Below are 18661 nucleotides of genomic sequence, written 5' to 3' on the forward strand. Positions count from 1 at the left end.
ACATACGGTTAATCAAATAGGTAGCTGTGAGAACAGCTTCCCCCCAGAAATAGTTTGGAACATTAGAGGAAAACATAAGGCATCGGGCAACCTCCAAGAGATGTCTATTCTTGCGTTCAGCCACCCCATTTTGTTGTGGGGTGTCAACGCAAGAACTTATGTGGATAATGCCGTGATTTTGAAGATAAGTACTGAGACTACTAGTAAAGTATTCCTTTGCATTATCTGACTTGAGGAATTGAATTGATTTTGAACCATAAGATTGAAGGTTTGAAAAATGTGCCCGACCTCTGACTTTTCTTTCATAAGGAAAACCCATGTTACCCGTGTATGATCATCAACGAATGTCACAAACCATCGAGTGCCAGAAATATTTTTTATCCGGGAGGGACCCCACACATCACTATGTACTAGAGAGAAAACAGTCGAAGGTTTGTATGGGATTTGAGGATATACTATTCGAGTATGCTTTGCAAACTGACAAATTTCACAGTGATAAGATGCTGGATTTTTATTGATAAATAATCTGGGAAACAATTTGCAAGGTAAACAAAGCTAGGATGACCAAGGCGATAGTGTAACATTATAATCTCACTATCTTTATTGACCTTAGAATTTGACACAGAATTGAAAGACTCTAACATACTCTGAGACTGTACGCAACTTGCTTGAGAGACTTGGTTTGAGAATTGGCCACATGAGAGGAGGTAGAGCTCGGAACACAGTTCAGCACTGCCAATCATCTTCCCCGATTTCAAGTCCTGAAAAACACACGAGTTTGGATAAAATTTAGTAACACATTGGAGATCACGGGCCAATTTGCTAATGGACAAAAGATTACAATCCAAGTTTGGAACATGGAGGACAGAGTCAAGATATAAGTCTTTAGTAAGTTTGATAGAACTTGTCCCGACAATTTTTGACTTTGAACCATCAGCAATATGGACGGATGAATGACCATTACTTGGCTTGTAATTTTGAAGAATGGCAGCATCTCCTGTCATGTGATCAGAAGCACCTGTGTCCACTATCCACGGCTTCATTCCTCCTCGATTAGCAGTGAAGGCTACACCAGTAGTACTGCCACTGCCAACTTGGCTTAATAGTTTCTGTAGCATCTCCATCTGCTCTTTGTTGAATGGACTCGGCTCGGGAACAGATGTGCTCTCAGAGTTGGCAGCCACGTGTGCTCTGCCATCTCTGTCAAACCGTGGCTTTGGTTTCCAATCAGCCGGTTTGCCATGAAGCTTCCAGCAAGTCTCCTTATAATGGTCTGGTTTCTTACAATAATCACACCAAGGCCTATCCCGTTTCTGACAATCTCCACCACTACTATTAAATGACCGAGCAGCAAGGGTAGAGGCATCCAATATTGGGGCAGGTTGCTCTTTGGATCCCATCATCACTTTCTTTCTACTTTCTTCACGCCTAACCTCTGAAAAAGCCTCCCTGAGACTTGGCAGGGGTTTAATGCCCATGATTCGGCCTCTAACATCATCCAATTCCCTGTTTAGTCATAGGAAAAACTTGAACAGTCTCTTTTGTTCCACAATTTTCCTGTATGTTGCTGCATCATCAGAACATTTCCATGAGTGAGTCTCGAATAAGTCAAGGTGCTGCCAATACCTTGTGAGTGTGTTGTAATACTGAGTAACTGTCTGCTCTCCTTGGCGGAAGTCATGTAGGGCTGATTCAACCTGAAAAAGTTCTGAAGTATTTTCAGAACTTGAGTAAGTTTCTTTGGCTGCATCCCATATGTCCTTTGCAGTCCTAAACAGTAAGAAATTTTCACCTATGTCATTGTTCATGGAATTGATAAGCCATGACATGATCATGCTGTTTTCAATCTTCCACTTCCTGAAACCTGGTTCTGTAGTTTCTGGCATGGCTGCTTCTCCAGTGAGGTACTCATCCTTTCCTTTACCGCAAATGAACAACAACACAGATTGTGACCACTGTAAATAGTTATGGCCATTTAATTTGTGTCCTGTGATTAGAATAGGAGAGGAATCACTGCCACCAAGGTTTGGAATTTCAGATCTGCCCCCTGATTCTGGTGACGTGACGCTGGATACTTGTGATGATGCCATTCCGTATTTTGTCATGAACCGGAAAGGTAGAAGAACACTCCCCAAGGCATGTGCAGGGATTGGAGTTGAGAAAAAGTAGTCGGAGGACGTCGGAAAAACTGATCGGAGAGCCCGCGGAGGCAAAAGAACCCCAAAAGAGGCACGTGCAGGGCTCGGATGGCAAAAACAGGTACGAAGGGTGGCTGGTCGGCGTTAGGCGAGCCTGGAGTAGGAAGCGCGTCACCAGAAAGTGGCTCATGCACCCTCACACGCCGGCGCGTGAGATGCAGTCGCCGACTGGAAAAACGCATGTGGGCGGCGCGTGGATTGTTTTCTGGCTCCGGTGCTTTGGGAAAAGTTGGAGATCTCCTCCAGGTGCTCCTTGCGGTGTGAAAAAAAATCGTCGTCGGAAAAGTTCGCCGGAAAAGTCGCCGGCGGTGAATGTTTTCTGACGACGATTCGACCGACCGGAAAGCGTTTTCTCCCTTGGCTCTGAGAACAGGGATTGATGATCGGAATGAGAGATGGCCAGAGAGAGAGATGACCGGATTGAGAGATGGTCAGAGAGATTTGGCCGGAATGAATGATGACCTGAATAAGAGGTGGCCAGAAGGGATTAGGGTTTCAGAAAACTGGCTTTGATACCATGAAGAATTTCTGAATTCCTTTATTGATACTTTAGGTACACACCATACACATATATATACACAAAAGACTGAATAAGAAAATATCAATCTAGCTTGATTCTCTCCTAAAATTAGGAAACTGAATCATCTTAAATGATCTCTCCTTTTTTATTCCTAAAATACTTTCCTAAATTAAAACCTTAACTTTGAATGCCAAATTTCAACAACTAGCCTTCATTACTGTTGATTTTTTTGTTTCGCGATTTGCCTTAATTCCAAGAGATCAGGTTTTTTCGTGGAAGATGTTGGAAAATTCAGGTACACCTTCACTCTCTTTTTGCATAAATGCCTCACACAAAGTTTATGATGACTCTTGGATAATAGACTCCGGTGCCACATATCATATGACCTCCAAATCTCAACTTTTCAATACCTATACCCCAAGCCCAAGTAACAAGAAAATTGTAGTGGCCAATGGCTCTTTAGCTACCATTGCAGGTTTCGGAGACATATACATCACACCTACCCTTATTCTTAAAAATGTCCTCCATGTATCAAAATTGTCAGCCAACCTTGTTTCCATTCAAAAGCTTACTCATGATTTTAAATGTTATGCTATTTTTTTCCCTTCTTATTGTGTTATTCAAGAACAAGGCTCAGGGAGGAGGATTGGACTTGCTAAGGAAAGGAGCGGTCTTTACCACCTTGAATCATCTCAGAAACTAGTAATAATTTGTCGTTGTCTTTTCTTAGTTCCTCAAATAAAGATACCATTTGGTTGTATCACCTACGTCTAGGTCATCCATCTTTTAGGGTTTTAAAGGTCATGTTTCCTCATTTGTTCCAAGGATTAGATATTTCTGAGTTTCATTGCGAAACTTGTGAATTGGCAAAACATACTCGTGTATCTTTTCCTATTAACAATAAAAGAAGTTCTCATCCTTTTCATTTGATTCATAGTGACATTTGGGGTCCTTCGACTATACCTAATGTTTCTAGGGCTCATTGGTTTGTATCCTTAATTGATGATTGCACTCGGGTTACATGGATCTTTCTTCTTAAACAAAAATCTGATATTAGTATTGTTATACCTAATTTCCACTCAATAGTTCAAAACCAATTTAGGGTTAAAATAAAAAGCTTTAGGACAGACAATGCTAAAGATTACTTCAACTAGACTTTGTCACCCTATTTTCAATCACAAGGCATTCTCCATGACTCATCATGTGTTAACGTACCCCAACAAAATGGGGTAGCCGAGAGGAAAAATGAGCATTTACTCAACACAACTTGAGCCTTACTCTTTCAAGGGAATGTTCCTAAGTCCTATTGGGGGGAAGCTGTTCTTACTGCCACATACATGATAAATAGAATTTCCTCACGAGTGTTAGACAACAAAAGCCCTGTAGAGATGCTTAATAGTTTCTATCCACATTTCAGAACCTCAAATGGGCTCACTCCTAGGGTATTTGGGTGCACCGCATTTGTTCATGTCCACAGCGAACATAGAGATAAGCTAGACCCTCAAGCCATAAAATGTGTCTTCCTTGGTTACTCATCTACTCAAAAAGGATACAAGTGTTACAATCCCTTAGTTAGAAAATTTTACATCTCTGTAGATGTCACCTTCACAGAAAATAAACTTTTTTCCCCAAGTCCTCTCTTCAGGGGGATATTTTAATGATGGAAGATAATCCTTATGAGTCATTTGAACCTTTTGACCTTCCTCATGTCTCAACCCATGGTGATGAAAAACCTGAGTCACCCAATTTTACCACCGAACCTGTGTCATCCCCTATTCTAGCCAGTGTCACTCGCAATTTTCCACAGGTTCCTAAGGTGTATTCAAGGGAAAAGGCCATTCCAGAACAAAAGCAGTCCAAGAATCCAACTCAGACCTTGGGAATGAAATCACGGTAAGATTGGACCCACCTTTACATGCATAATCGGGTGAAACTTCCACTGATTCAACAGACAACCTAGACCTAGACCTTCCTATTGCTGTTAGAAAAGACACCAGAGAATGCATTAACCGACCACTCTATCCACTATCACACTATGTGTCTTTTAAGCACCTATCACCAGCCCAGAAGAATTTTGTTGAGCCTAAACACCATTATCATCCCTAACATTGTTTCTGAGGCATTGACAAAAAGGGAATAGAAGGATGCTATGAGAGAGGAGATGAGTGCATTAGCAAAAAATAAAACATGGGAGATTGTTGAAAGACCGAAAGGAAAAAAGAATGTACCAGAGGCTGGTTGGTAGGCTCATATACCTTGCTCACACTCGACTAGACATCGCCTACTCGGTGAGCGTGATCAGTCAATTCATGCATGATCCAAGAGAACCTCATCTTCAAGCTGCTTACAGGGTGCTACATTACTTGAAAGGCAACCCCAGGAAAGGAATTTTGTTCAAGAAGAACAATACTCTTGCTCTAGAAGATCAACTACAGGGTATTGTACTTTTCTTGGAGGTAATTTGGTAACATGGAGAAGTAAAAAGCAGAATGTGGTAGCAAGGTTGCCTGCAGAATCAGAATTTAGGGCCATTGCTCAAGGGTTGTGTGAACTACTTTGGCTGAAGATTATTCTAGATGATTTGAGAATCAAGTGGGATGGTCCTATGAAGCTCTATTGTGACAACAAGTCAGCTGTCAATATTGCTCATAACTCTATAGAACACGATAGGACAAAACATATTGAGATTGATAGACATTTCATCAAAGAAAAATTGGAGGGAGTAGTGTGTATGTCCTATGTTCCATCAGAACATCAATTAGTTGATATCCTAACAAAAGGGCTGAACAGTTCAATGTTTCACGATCTTGTATTCAAGCTGGGAATGGAAGACATCTATTCCTCAGCATGAGGGGGAGTGTTGAGCTGTAAATAAAATAGGAGAATTATTATCCTATTATGTTAGTTTCCTATTTCTGTAAATAGATAGTTTTGTTAGTTTCCTATTTCTGTAAATAGATAGTTTTATGATTTAGGAATAAGTTAGTTTCCTATTATGTTTCTTGTTTCTTATTTCTTCTCTTATAATCTCCTATATAAACTGTGTATAATCAATCTAATAGACATAATTTATTATTTTTCATCCCATATTTCGTGTCAGAAACCTTAAATTAAGATAAACTTTGGATCAAGTGCAATCATCGATAAATGTAAGAAACCATTGGGAACTTGAATTCTTTGTGGCATGAGAAAAGAGCCAGAAATTTGAATGTATCAAACTAAGTAGGGAAAGAAATCTAGGATTTTTTATTGGAAATGAAACAGGGTGGTGCTTAACAAGAACACACATCGTGAAAATCAACGCAATCAATTTTGTTTTTTAATAGGTAATTTGTTCCCATTGGGACTTGAACCTAAAACCTTCCACACACTTTTCCTAACCCTTCACCACTTGAGCTAGGCCTCGAGGGTAATGAAAATCAACATAATCGATGTTTTCCAAACAAATAGGTTTTCCAATTTGGATAAACTTTTGGAGAAAAGCTAGGGACCTAGTCTTAAAACCTCTGCATCCGACATTGTTAGGGAGCTTCATGAATTGGACTGCTCGGTTAATTACTACAAATTGAATAAAAAAGCGAGGAGCTGAAATAGTCATTGGGACATGGTTTGCAAGTGACCTTGCTGGCTGTGTTTTTTTGGATTGCTGTTGGTAGGCTTTGGCTGGGCGTTAGTCTTTCGTCAGTTATAGGTGACATTTAGAAGAGGAGAGGGGCTGGAGTCAGAAGGTGGTGGGTTCAGGAGGTGCAAGAAGAGTGGAAGTGGCAATAGTGGGTAGTTCAGGTTTGTCTTAACCCAAGGTTAGATAGGTTTGGGGTCTCTTTGTTCTTCCAGGCCTTTAGGGTGAAGTTTCGTTTCGGGTTATGGTTTGTTGTTTCTTTTCCCTTTTGCTTGTATTTGGCAGTCATTAGTATACTCTGTATGTACTTTGTGCACCTTTTCTAAGCGCTTTTAATATATGCTTTATTTACCTATCAAAAAGGGAAAAAAAAAAAAAACTTAAAACACTAGTCTTCCGATTGTTATCAAGGTAGTATGCTCCATCATTTTCCTTGTCATGTTCAATTGTCCTAAAAAAAACAACCAAGAGAAGTGAATATAATGGAACAATTCAAATCTTTGGTGGTTTTTCCCATAAGCAGGTTTATAGGAAAGATTGGGAACATGTAACATTGATTTTAGAGACACAGTGGAGTTGATTTTAACCGTGCCTAAATCAATAATGGATGAAAAAGATCCATCAAAAATGCTTATTTTTGTTTTCCAAAACATGTGGAGTAAGTGGAAAAGAAAATTGAAAAATTGGTTTTATGATCTGATGCACCTGAATCAATGATCCAGGTGCTGGAAAAACAATCCTTAGGTACCCCTCAAGGCATGGATATTACCTAATTGAGCCATAGAACAAGAATCTGAAGTTGTTGTAGGACTTAAAGTGTGATTTTTAAACAGATTCAACATCTTTTTTTTTTTTAGTTTTTATGGATCACTTCTACTAAGAAAACCAATCTCTTGGGATTCTTTTCTAGTTTTTATCCTTGATTTTGCCCTCTTCCATCGATTCCCTTATTCCCACATTAGGGCTTGCCGCAAAGTATCCCACTGCAATAGTCATGCCTCAAGGCTCATCTTGACTTATTCTTCGTTTCTGATCAAAAAACTTTATTTCCCTTCTTCTTTGTTTCTGATAAAAAAAAAAAAAAAATAGTCATGCCAAAGCTTGTCTTTGTTCTTAGACTTCCTTCCTTATCCCTTGAAACTTGTTGGCTAGGAATTAGGCTTAATGACTGCTGAGGTAAAACTTTCTGGGGTCTGATTGTTGAATTTACGCAATGTTACTCCTTGATGGATTTCTTCTCCTTGTGTATAGGCAAAAACCTCTCTTAAGTATGGTAAAGGTTCTTTATCTAGCACTTGAACTTTGACTTGATCAAGCTTAGGATGAAGATCAACTAGAAATTTGAAGATCCTCTCTCATTCCATCATCTCCATCAACTTCTTTGTTTCAATTATAGATTACATCTTGACTTGTAGCCACAACCCTTTTAGAGTGTTATAATACTCCATGAAAGCAGATAATCCTTGCTTGGTGGAGTTTCTCTGGCGCTCTAACTTAAATTTTTGGATTGCTAGACCTATTATTAAATAGGTTTGAGTGTCCACCTCATAGATCTCTCTTGAAGAAGTCAATAAGATATAAGTCTTATTGATCTTTGGTTGCATAGAGTAAAGCAACCAAGACATGACCTTGATTTTTTATTTATTTTTTTATTTTTTTGCATCCTAAGCCTCAAACTTAGGAACAATTGCTTTTGAGATGGGGGTAGTTCCTATAACATATATGATTTTTCACTTACTCTTTAAAAGTAGTTCGACTGAGAAACTTTTGACCATTTGATTTTGAGATATTGATATGAAGGGTAGGATTTCCATTATGGATGGAAATGGGATTAGGCAAAATGTTTAGATGTTGTGGGCAACTAATGAAATAGTTTAGGAGATTTTTGACATAAGGAGGAATTTCTAGGGTTTGAGAAAAAGATATGGTAGATTTAAACTAGAAGGAAAAGAGGCTGATATTAGGCTTGTCAGTGAAGGTCAAGCATGATAATTGGCAAAGAAGGCCAAAAGAGAAGCTGGCAATGAAGGCTTAGAAGAAGGTTAAGATGTAATACCATTTGTTAGGATCAAGGCATTAGCCATCTCATTTGAAAACCAATTGACTAACAATGTGTAGCTCCAACGGGTTGGTCTAACCTAGAGAGTTTGTTTGTTTTTACTTTGTAGCTTCTTGTTTTCGTATTCTTGTTGTTTAGTTTTTCTTTGGTTGGAGGATTCCTCATCCTTTTCTTGTACTTCTTATTTTTATCAATATATCTCTTTGTCGTTTCCTATCAAAAAACCAATTGACTATTAGTGAGTTCAAACTAAATCTCTTTATATGGTTCAACATCAGACTCATTTTAGGGCTTAACCGCCTCAAGGCTCATTATGAGGCTTAACCATCTCACAACACATTTATTTTCAGGTTTTTTTTCCTCCTCCTGAGGCTTATACAAGCACCTATCCTAGGGTTTTTTTTCACCATAAGGATTATAACAAGGTCTAACCATCCTAGGGCCTATAGACCCATCTTGGGGTTTTTAAGGTCATTTCTTGAGTCGCCATTTTTGGGGAAGGACATACTTGATTGACTAAAAACCTCTTGCTAACATGACACTTTCGTGACTCGAACCCATGCCATGACTTTGATACAATGAAGAAGTGAATAATTTATCTTTGTATTAAATTCCAAATGTAGAATACTGATAAATATACACAAAGATTAACGAGGATACAAGTAATTTTGACCTAGATCATAAAACCTAATTATTAGGCTGATTTATGGGGAAGAGATATACAAAAAAAAAAAATAAAAAAAATGATAGCAATATTTATAGAAAAATTATAATTAATTGAATTTGAACATAATTTTTCAATTCTTTCAACACATCTAGTGCCTATTTTATGGAGGAAACCTAGCATTAATGGTGGGCTTGGTTAGCCTTTCAGAAGAATACAATAACCAATGTTGATTCTCATAAAAAAATACATTTTTTTTTCCATTCACTTAGTATAACGACCCGCACCCAACCATGTAGATATTGTCTGCTTTGGGCCCAAGGGGGCCCTCACGGCTTTAAAACGCGTCTACTTGGTTAAGAGGAGTCTCTACATATATAGCGCCAGGAACTTGTTCCCCTATCCGATGTGGGACATCACAAATACCCCCCCATGCAGACACAACGTCCTCGTTGTGTCCCATAGAATTGCGGGGCCAAACAGACAGACACCCCTTCCGGGCCAAACAAACCCCCACACCGGGGTCGAGGATCGGCTCTGATACCATTTATAACGACCCGCACCCAACCATGTAGATATTGTTTGCTTTGGGCCCAAGGGGGCCTCACGGCTTTAAAACGCGTCTACTTGGTTAAGAGGAGTCTCTACATATATAGCGCCAGGAACTTGTTCCCCTATCCGATGTGGGACATCACACTTAGTCTCATAATTACCTGGTAAAATAGAACTTTTGGGGATATTTGAAGACAAATCAACCCAATCTTTGTTGGTGAGTTTTCATTTTTTTTCCCTCCAAAACAAATGATGGAGTTTACTCAGTGGTTGTTTTGGTTTATTTTCTTCTCTCTGCTTTGTTTTTATGCTCCTTTATTTTTGTTTTGCCCCCTCTTTTTGTATCTCTGTGGCATAGGATTTTTTTCCCCTTTGAGTTGTTACTTATTTTATTTTATTTTTATTTCTTCTCAATATTTATTTTGTTGATTTTTTCTTTTTCTTCAAAAATTTATCGTCACAACTTGGATCCTGGAGATCTAAAGACTTGATGACTGAGCTGCTTAAAGGGTTCTAGGGTCAAAATGCAAGGTTAAAAATGAGATTTACAGTGTAATTTTAGTGAAAAAGATTAGTTTTAAAAAGGTTTTGAACTTCGTGTGAATTGGATGCAAAGGGGATTAAAAGGAAGGTGAAAAGAGTTGGAGGACCTATATGGTTGATCCTCAAAAGGATGATTCCAGATGGCTCTGGTAGCCATCCCAGGATTCCCAGCCTAGTTATTGAAAGTATTTTTGGGCCTTTTACCTAGGAATATGCACAAAAACTGCAACTATGTCCCTGATTTTCAATCTTTGTGAGGAAAAAATCTCTTCCTCCTTTTACAACTCCACCAGAAGATTGGTGTCCTCATAACACAGGTTGACCAACAATGGTGCAAATATTCTCATGCCTAATCCTGCATTTTATCGATACATAACTCAGCTAACTCCCGCATTTTATCAACACATAACACAGCTTATATTCTCATTATTCACCATAAGTGTCATTGTTAACAATGAGACATATATTGACAGCATGAATATGTAGGCAATTCATCTACCAATTTAGTCATACTATCTTCATATCAATGTTCTATCAATATTTAGAGTCCAACATAATCTCATCCAAACAATCGGTATTACCCAATATTACTTTCTACATCATTTGAACAACTGCATCCACCCATGCAATTATTATAATGTAATGAATCGTCAGTTGCGTGAAATTTTAACTTCTAAACACCATCATAGTAATTACACAAGCTATACGTATCTCCCTACATTCCACGATCAGTAGTCAGAGTTTTGGGTTTTAAACCTTAAAAATACAAAATGCGGGTTGTAGCCAGGAAAGATCTCCATTTTTTCCTGGATTTGTCAATCTAAACTAAAATGCGTGAGTAAGAATCATCCAAGATTTAACTTGTAGAACAAATGAGATACATGAATGTAAAAACAAACCTGAAAGTGAATGGGTTTAAAAATGATTGGGTGACTAAGGTAGAGATGCACTTTAGGCATGGACTTATCTCTATCACAATGCTAAATGACTGGCAAAGTACCCAAGCAGTCATCAGAAAATTGCAGTAGACTTGCTGGAAACCTCCTCATTCGTGACATTTTCACCTCAAGCTTCTGAAACCCAATACAAAATGAGGCCTCTGGTTTTCCATATACTTTGTGTCAAACACAGAAGTGGTTTCCAAAAATACTCTCCACTTGATTTAGTCTACAGATTCAGACTAATAACTGTTGTTTAACTTCGTTTTAGTAATATTTTTTGCAGCTCCAACAAACACTAGGTACAAGCCAGTGGAGACAATTCACCACTGAATTTATTTACTGTTAATTTCTCCCTTGAATTCCATGAAACATTAATCTGCTCTTGTAAAAAATTTGGACTTCAAATGTATTTTTTATTTAGTTAATGAATGATTTTTTATTTTAATTTTTTTTTATATAGTTTTCATTTCTTTAATTTATTTGGAAGATATGATACCATCATGAGTAGTTCATACTCTGATGTATAATTATGATGATCAATGGGCTAAGAGTCAACCTTATTGACTTCCAGATTCTTTTCCTATTAAGCTTTCATGGTATGGAGGTCTTTAACTTCTGGCACAGAATGTTCCTTTTGATGCAGATTTCTTATTTATTGTTGTTGAAAATATTATTATTTCAACTTGTAGGCAGAGGGTAAAGTACTCAGAGGGCCACAGGAGGACCTAGAAAGTTACTTGGAATCTATTGATCAGCTAAGAAGCAATATTCGTTTTTTTAGCAGCAACAAAAGCTTCAAGAGTAATGATGGGGTGGTCAACCATGCAAATAATTTACTTGCCAAGGCAATTTCTAAGCTAGAAGAGGAGTTTAAGCAACTCTTATCATCTTACAGGTTTGTGTCATGCATAGCAGTGCTTTTTATTTGTGTATCTGGCAAGCATTTTTTTTAAACTTTAATTAAAAATCTGGGTTAACTTGTTATACTTCTATACTACCATTCTACAATGCTATCTCACATTTAAAGCCTCAAATGTTCATTTTCTTTTAATTGAATCCGCTATAAGTTTTTCAGGGAGCTGAAATCAAGGACATTATTGCTTGTTTCTGCTTCCTTGTCTTGTAAAATGTGTTGGGCTTCTTTTCCTGTAGTGTAAATAATTGTGAAAAGCCTTGGTTTTGATAAGTAAGGCTAGCCTATAGCTGTTTGAGTCTTTGTCCCAAGACATTCAAGTGCCTTTGAGTTTGATCAAAAAGACTAAACTCATTCCTTCTTTTAATATATTTCTCTTCGTTTCTGATCAAAAAAATAAGAAGTTCTGTAGAGTAAGCGTCCACACTACAAACTCACCATATATTGGTTGCTTTCTTACGCCAATCCTGTCACTCACTGTGGACCTCCCTGCCATGTGGCTTCTCTTTGGAAACCTGGGAGGCTTGGGAATAGGACGTATTGTCAGGAATCATAGGATTGAGACAATTCTTGCCTATTTGTTTTAGGATGCTATATAGGAAGAAGATTAGAATGAATTTGGAAGGTTCAACAAAATATCTTTGCTTTATATTATTAATCTTCTAACATAGAGGGAGTCTTCCATAAGGTTTCTTGGGTAAAGGAAAGAGAGTGGATGTTGGAGTTATGCTCATCTCTTGGAAGAGGTGTTTGCTAGATTAGCTGGTGTTGAGAAAGAAAATTAACAAATTCATGTATAGGCAAAGTGAGGAACTGATTTCTTGCCCAGAAGAGAGGTGTTTACTGGTCTCAATTTTTGGTGATGCTACTCTCTTGATTTCTATTTTCCTTTCTCTTTTATTTAGAAAATTCTTGTTTCTTGATGAAAAGATTTTCCAATTTTGTGTTATTTATGCAAAGATTTTATTTGTCATTAAATTAATTCAAAATCAAGGTCAGTATTTAAAATCAATTTGCAGTTCATATTGTATAGCTTTTAAGTTACCGACTCTAAATGTTGGGTTGAATTCTTCTTGCATCCTCCTGTTTTGGGTATAACAAAGTTTTAAATTGCTTCCTTCCTTAATACTCTCTGAATATTGAGAGGGAAAATTTTGAGCTTTGCTTTATCATTTGTATGATTTCTAATGATTTATTTCTTTTTAAATTGGCTCCTTCCTCAACACTCTTTGCATTTTACGAGGGAAAATTTTGAGTTTTGATCTATCATTTTTATGATTTAGAATGATTTATTTCCATTTAAGTTGCTTCCTTACTTAATTTAATTCTGTCTGAATATTATGAGGGAAAATACGAGCTTTGCTCTATCGTTTGTATGATTTAAATGATTTATTTGTTTTGAAAGTTCATAACTCTTTCATTTGTGTTCTAAACTAGTTTTTTTGCCTCTAGTGGGCTCCATGAAGTTAATATCTATGATGTTCCTCGAGTAACCTAAGACAACTTGGGATTGGAGGTATTGGATAACTAATTTTTCTGAAGTTTAAGTTTCTAGGATTTGGACCCACAATGTATATCATTCTCTTCAACACCCTCTCTCACATATGACCTCATACCTACATATAGTGAGATACACATGCCCAAAGGTAAACAAACTAGGATAACCTCCTTTGGGAATACATAACTCCCCACCAAACAAGCTTTAATGCCATATTGGACAACTAATTTTCCAAAAAGCTTAAGTTTGTAGGATTTGGGCCCATAGTGTGTGTTATGCTATCCAACAGGAGAAATGTTTAGAGATCATTGTGGTATAGTGTAGGTTTTTCTAGACTAGAGAGCTTGTTCGTAGTTTTCACTTTGTAGCGTCTTGTTCTTTTATTGTTATTGTTTAGTTTTTTCTTTGGTGGGAGGATTCCTCATCCTTCTTTTGTACTTCTTTTTTCTATCAATATATCTATTTATTGTTTCCTATCAAAAAAAAAAAAAAATATAACTCTTTTAGAAGGTTTGTTGCAAACTAAAGTTCTGTCTCTTTCTAACTTATAGGCTGAGAGTGACTTTACTACCGTCATTTCATGGATATCCAAGAAGGAAATATGTCCATATAGTACGTTGGTTATGTCCATCAAATCATTGATATTGCTAGTGACTTCGATTTTCTTTCAATCGGATTCTGCATGTACTAACCAATTAGAGGATCATTTAGCCAAGAAAGGGGTATCTTTTGTAAGAGACTTTTTACCCTCTGGATTTGTGCAATGTGGTTTTGGACTGTATTTAGCTTTGTTATGTTAGGGTGCAATAATGTCACTCATAAGTCTGGGAATGGGTCACTCAAATGATGACTTTTAGAAAAGGACTGTAGGCTATAAAGTTTTGATTTTATCTTTGACACCAATAATTTGTTTTCAGATCAGATGGTCAAAGTTTTGATCCAATAATTAGTATCGAAGCCAAGGTCATAGGCTCAAGTAACAGGAGCATCATATTCATGGAAGGATTGTTGGGTAGTAAGCTACTCTTAAACTTGGACGAGCCATCCAAATGATGACTCTTACAATAGGCTCACAAAGTATAATGTTGAGTGCCATAAAAGTTTTGACCTAATCTCACTAGAGACCAATTACTTTTAGATGCAATAGTCAAATCCCGATTCAACAATTTCCTTTATAAGATTTGCAACTTGTTTTGCTTTCTTGGAAGTGGTTTAGTCATACTTTTCCTTTTAGATCCATATTTTGTAAATCTTGGAAGGACTTTGCATCACTTTTTTGTGCTTATTGTAATCAACTCTCCTGATTAGTTTGTTTATAATATTGAAACTCTGCCCATGATCTTCACATGGGATGTTGGTTTGTGCAATGATGCAATTGGTCTAGCCACACAAGCTGCAATTATTAACTTATTTGGTTCTATTTTTGTTGTGGATATCAGCAAACCTGTGGAGCCTGACCGTCTCTTTGATGGTCTCCCCAACTCACTGCGACCCTCCTCAGGATCTCCAGGAAACCAGGCTGACTCTAGCATTAAGGCTCTGTCCAACAATCATTCTGAGCACCAGAACAGTAACTTAGAAACTGCTGTTTATACACCTCCAACTCTTATACCACCTAGGGTTCTGCCATTGCTGCATGATTTAGCCCAACAAATGGTTCAAGCGGGGCACCAACAGCAGTTACTGAAGATTTACAGGTATAGCGATCCATTCTGCTGCAGAGTAATATGATATTGGCTTACTTCGTGCCATCTGTGGGAGCAGATCAATTATTTTAAGTTTTGATATGGTACTGAGGTTGCATAAAGTTGTTAAGTAGCTTATGGTTTGTTGGCTAAAATAAGACATTCCTGAGGAAATTTTAAACTATGCACAAAGATCTCAAAACAAAAGTGAAAACAAAATCCAAAGCTCTGATGTGGGCTCTCCTGTTTTTCAATACTTTGATGTGGTGGGCAATTGTTCACAATTACCCTTGTCCCAGTTGTTAAAGAACATCAACATACAAGCTGATCAAAGGCCTTGGGCCATATAATATGCTGCCCATGTATCTGCAGCAGTTTGAACACAGATATTAGTTTGCCTGTAGATTATCTAAGCTTTGAGTTGAACAATGCATAAATTATGCATGTTAATGGGATATATTATGAAGTTATTACCCGTTTCAATTTTTTCTTAAATAGTGTTTATCAGGCTGTGATGCCCATCAAACATGTTAGGGTTGTTATAGGATGCCCATCGAACATGTTAGGGTTGTTATAGGATGCCCAATGTATATTAGTTGGCTTATAAACTACAACTTTTATGGTTGTTCCACAGATATGAACACATGCAAGCAAGCATGCAAGTAAGCATTTTTATGTACAACGTGCAGACAGAAGCATAGGTTTCACTTTTGAACAGAAATTCCATAAATATCTATAGATCATAGATCAGAAACCATAAAACTTTAGCTTGATAATGGAAGTTAACAGAATGCCATTCCTCAAATATTCTAGAAAAATGATGTCTAAAAATTAAAAAATTGGAAATGATGCAGAAAGTTACTTTTCTCTAGAAATTATAGATACAGTCTACTTCCATCCCACTCTTTTACCAACAGAGTGAATGCAGGGCTGCAGTAACCTTTCCCTCGTATGTCCAGCACCATGTTGTTGAACTTTGTGCAGAAGAATATGAAGATTTTATGTTTTTTAAGTGAGCATGCTGAAGTTATTACTATTGTTTTTCTCTTTTAATTTTTTTATAATTTGGAAATTGATGCCTGATAAACATGTTGGATTGGATAACTATGCAATGGCTAATGCAGTTTTATTTGCCTAACTGGAGAACTTCTAATGCTTGTACCACACATCTGCATGTGTAGTTGTGATCCTTTATCTAGATTTGGGGTTTGTCATCTTTGATGCCTTTTCTCCGGCCTTTTTTTGTTGGAGCAGAAACCCATGTTTTCTGTAGCCTACTCCAATGTGGAACTAACAGGTGTCAAACATGAGTAATCTCCAAAATCTAGAGAGAGGGACAGAATTATGTGCATGTATGCCTGCACATGGATATGTGATGTACTATATTTAAACATATGTGTGTATTTGAGTGCATGTTTGTGTTTTGTGTGTGGTTGGGAGAGGGAGGTTGTGGGGGAACTGATACAAGAGGTTACATTTGAAAGGTTGGGTAAAGAATAAAGTGGCCATTACATAGCCAATCTAACAGGTTATTTTACCTCATTTATCTCCTCTTATATAAAAAAATTTGCAAAAATTATGTTGCTCTTTTATTGTATTTAGGGACACCCGTTCTTCAGTTTTTGAAGAAAGCCTCCGCAAATTGGGTGTGGAAAAGCTTAGCAAAGATGATGTTCAGAAGATGCAATGGGAGGTTTTGGAGGCTAAGATTGGGAATTGGATTCATTTCATGCGGATTGCTGTAAGAATATGTCAAATTTGCAGGAATTTAGGTGTATTGAATTTGCATGCATTTATGTATATCTGCTCTTCTAATTCTGTTATTTTACATAAACAGGTTAAACTATTGTTTGCTGGGGAACGAAAAGTTTGTGATAAAATATTTCAAGGCTTTGATTCACTCAGTGATCAATGTTTTGCTGAAGTTACTGCAAGTAGCGTTTCGGTGCTACTTAGTTTTGGTGAGGCTATTGCTAGAAGCAAGAGATCCCCAGAAAAATTATTTGTGCTTCTAGACATGTATGAGATAATGCGGGAACTTCACTCAGAGGTATGATTAATGCTACATATCCATAAACCATGCACTGGGTTCATGACTGGTTGGCATAACATTAATGGGACCTAGGGAGAAGAGCCAGGCACAAACATCTTTATCCTGTTTAATTTTATTTTGCATGAATTTTTAAGATGTTTAAAAGGATTTTTCTGGGCCAAAATGAACAAGCTCATTGATGCCACTTAGGTGAGGCTGAAACTACATATTTGTCAATCTGTTTTAGGCAAAATGTATTAAAATATTAGAACTCATAAAGATTTTTATAAATTTCATAATATGAGCATCAAAATGAAAACCTTATATATCCTGACAATTTGGGATTGGTTTCTTCTAAATCACCAAAGAGGGGAAAAAATTTGCCAAACTGATGGGCTTTGTTTCCTTGACTTGCTGTACATTATGACTGAGATGTGATCGGGATGGCTTTTGGTCATGGTTTATCTATATCTCATCTATTAGAACCAACTTTGTTGCTATTATTCAAATCATATGGATTGGATATTACATCAAATAACTATGAGAAGGAAGGAAAGAAGTATTAGGATTTTTTAGCTGTAGGAAATAGAAGATAGGTAGGAAGAGATATGATTAGTGATGCACATCCATAAATCACACACTTGGTTCACTAATTGGCACAATGGGACCCAGGTAGATGGAAAAACTAGGTGAAACCATTTTATCAAGTTTCATTTTGTTTGTTTTGGATAACTTTCTAAAATATTGAAGGATTTTTCTGGGCTGAAACAAACAAACCAAGGATCACATGCTCTCAGATTGGGCAGTAAGGGTTACTCTACAGAATCCACCATTAAATTTCTAATGTCTTTTCTTGGAGTTAGAGGAAATGCATTTAGGTGCACCGACATGCAGGTCTGAGAATATTAATTTTGGATCCCTAAGGCAATGTTTTAAAAGGCTATCCTCAAGGCGAGTCTATGCAAATTAGCTTTGAGGCTTTAGCCTCAATATAGGGTAATCGAAGCTTAAGTCTCACCTTGTTAAGGCTTATAGCCTCCAGCCTATTGAGGCTTAAGGCTCAAATAATCTAAATGTTTTAATGGGTTTAGGGCCTTCATGACATTTTGTATACATTTTACAAAAAGATTTAAGCTTCAATGTTTTTAATGAGTTGTATTTCGCAGGAATTTAATATAGATTTATAAGTCTTATCTTATGTCCAAAATGGGGGTTAAACTTTTGTAAAAAAGGGCTTTGTCGATCACAAATTAATCCTTTAAATGGAAAAGAAACAAAAATATTGAAAAGGAGAATAAAAGAATTATTAGCTTATCATTGAGCTTATTATTGCAATTAATGGATGAAAAAGAATAATGTTTTGACATTAACACTGATGGAGAGTGTTAGCTGTATATATCTGTACATACCATAATTTGGTTGTTTCCTTAGGGATAA

At 37.1% G+C, this 18661-nt stretch overlaps 1 protein-coding gene across 1 annotated transcript in view; it reads left to right on the plus strand.

Moving 5' to 3' along the window:
- The window catches only part of LOC117928142 (exocyst complex component EXO70A1-like), a 42930-nt gene that overhangs the window by 11780 nt on the left and 12489 nt on the right, over window positions 1–18661 (plus strand). Inside the window, exons 3-6 of the mRNA XM_034848011.1 lie at window positions 11786–11991; window positions 14947–15204; window positions 16795–16933; window positions 17030–17242. Of these exons, the coding sequence (XP_034703902.1) occupies window positions 11786–11991; window positions 14947–15204; window positions 16795–16933; window positions 17030–17242 (816 nt within the window). The remainder of the gene's footprint in view (window positions 1–11785; window positions 11992–14946; window positions 15205–16794; window positions 16934–17029; window positions 17243–18661) is intronic.

The sequence above is a fragment of the Vitis riparia genome, chromosome 13 (genome assembly GCF_004353265.1).
Source record: "Vitis riparia cultivar Riparia Gloire de Montpellier isolate 1030 chromosome 13, EGFV_Vit.rip_1.0, whole genome shotgun sequence".
NCBI lineage: Eukaryota > Viridiplantae > Streptophyta > Magnoliopsida > Vitales > Vitaceae > Vitis > Vitis riparia.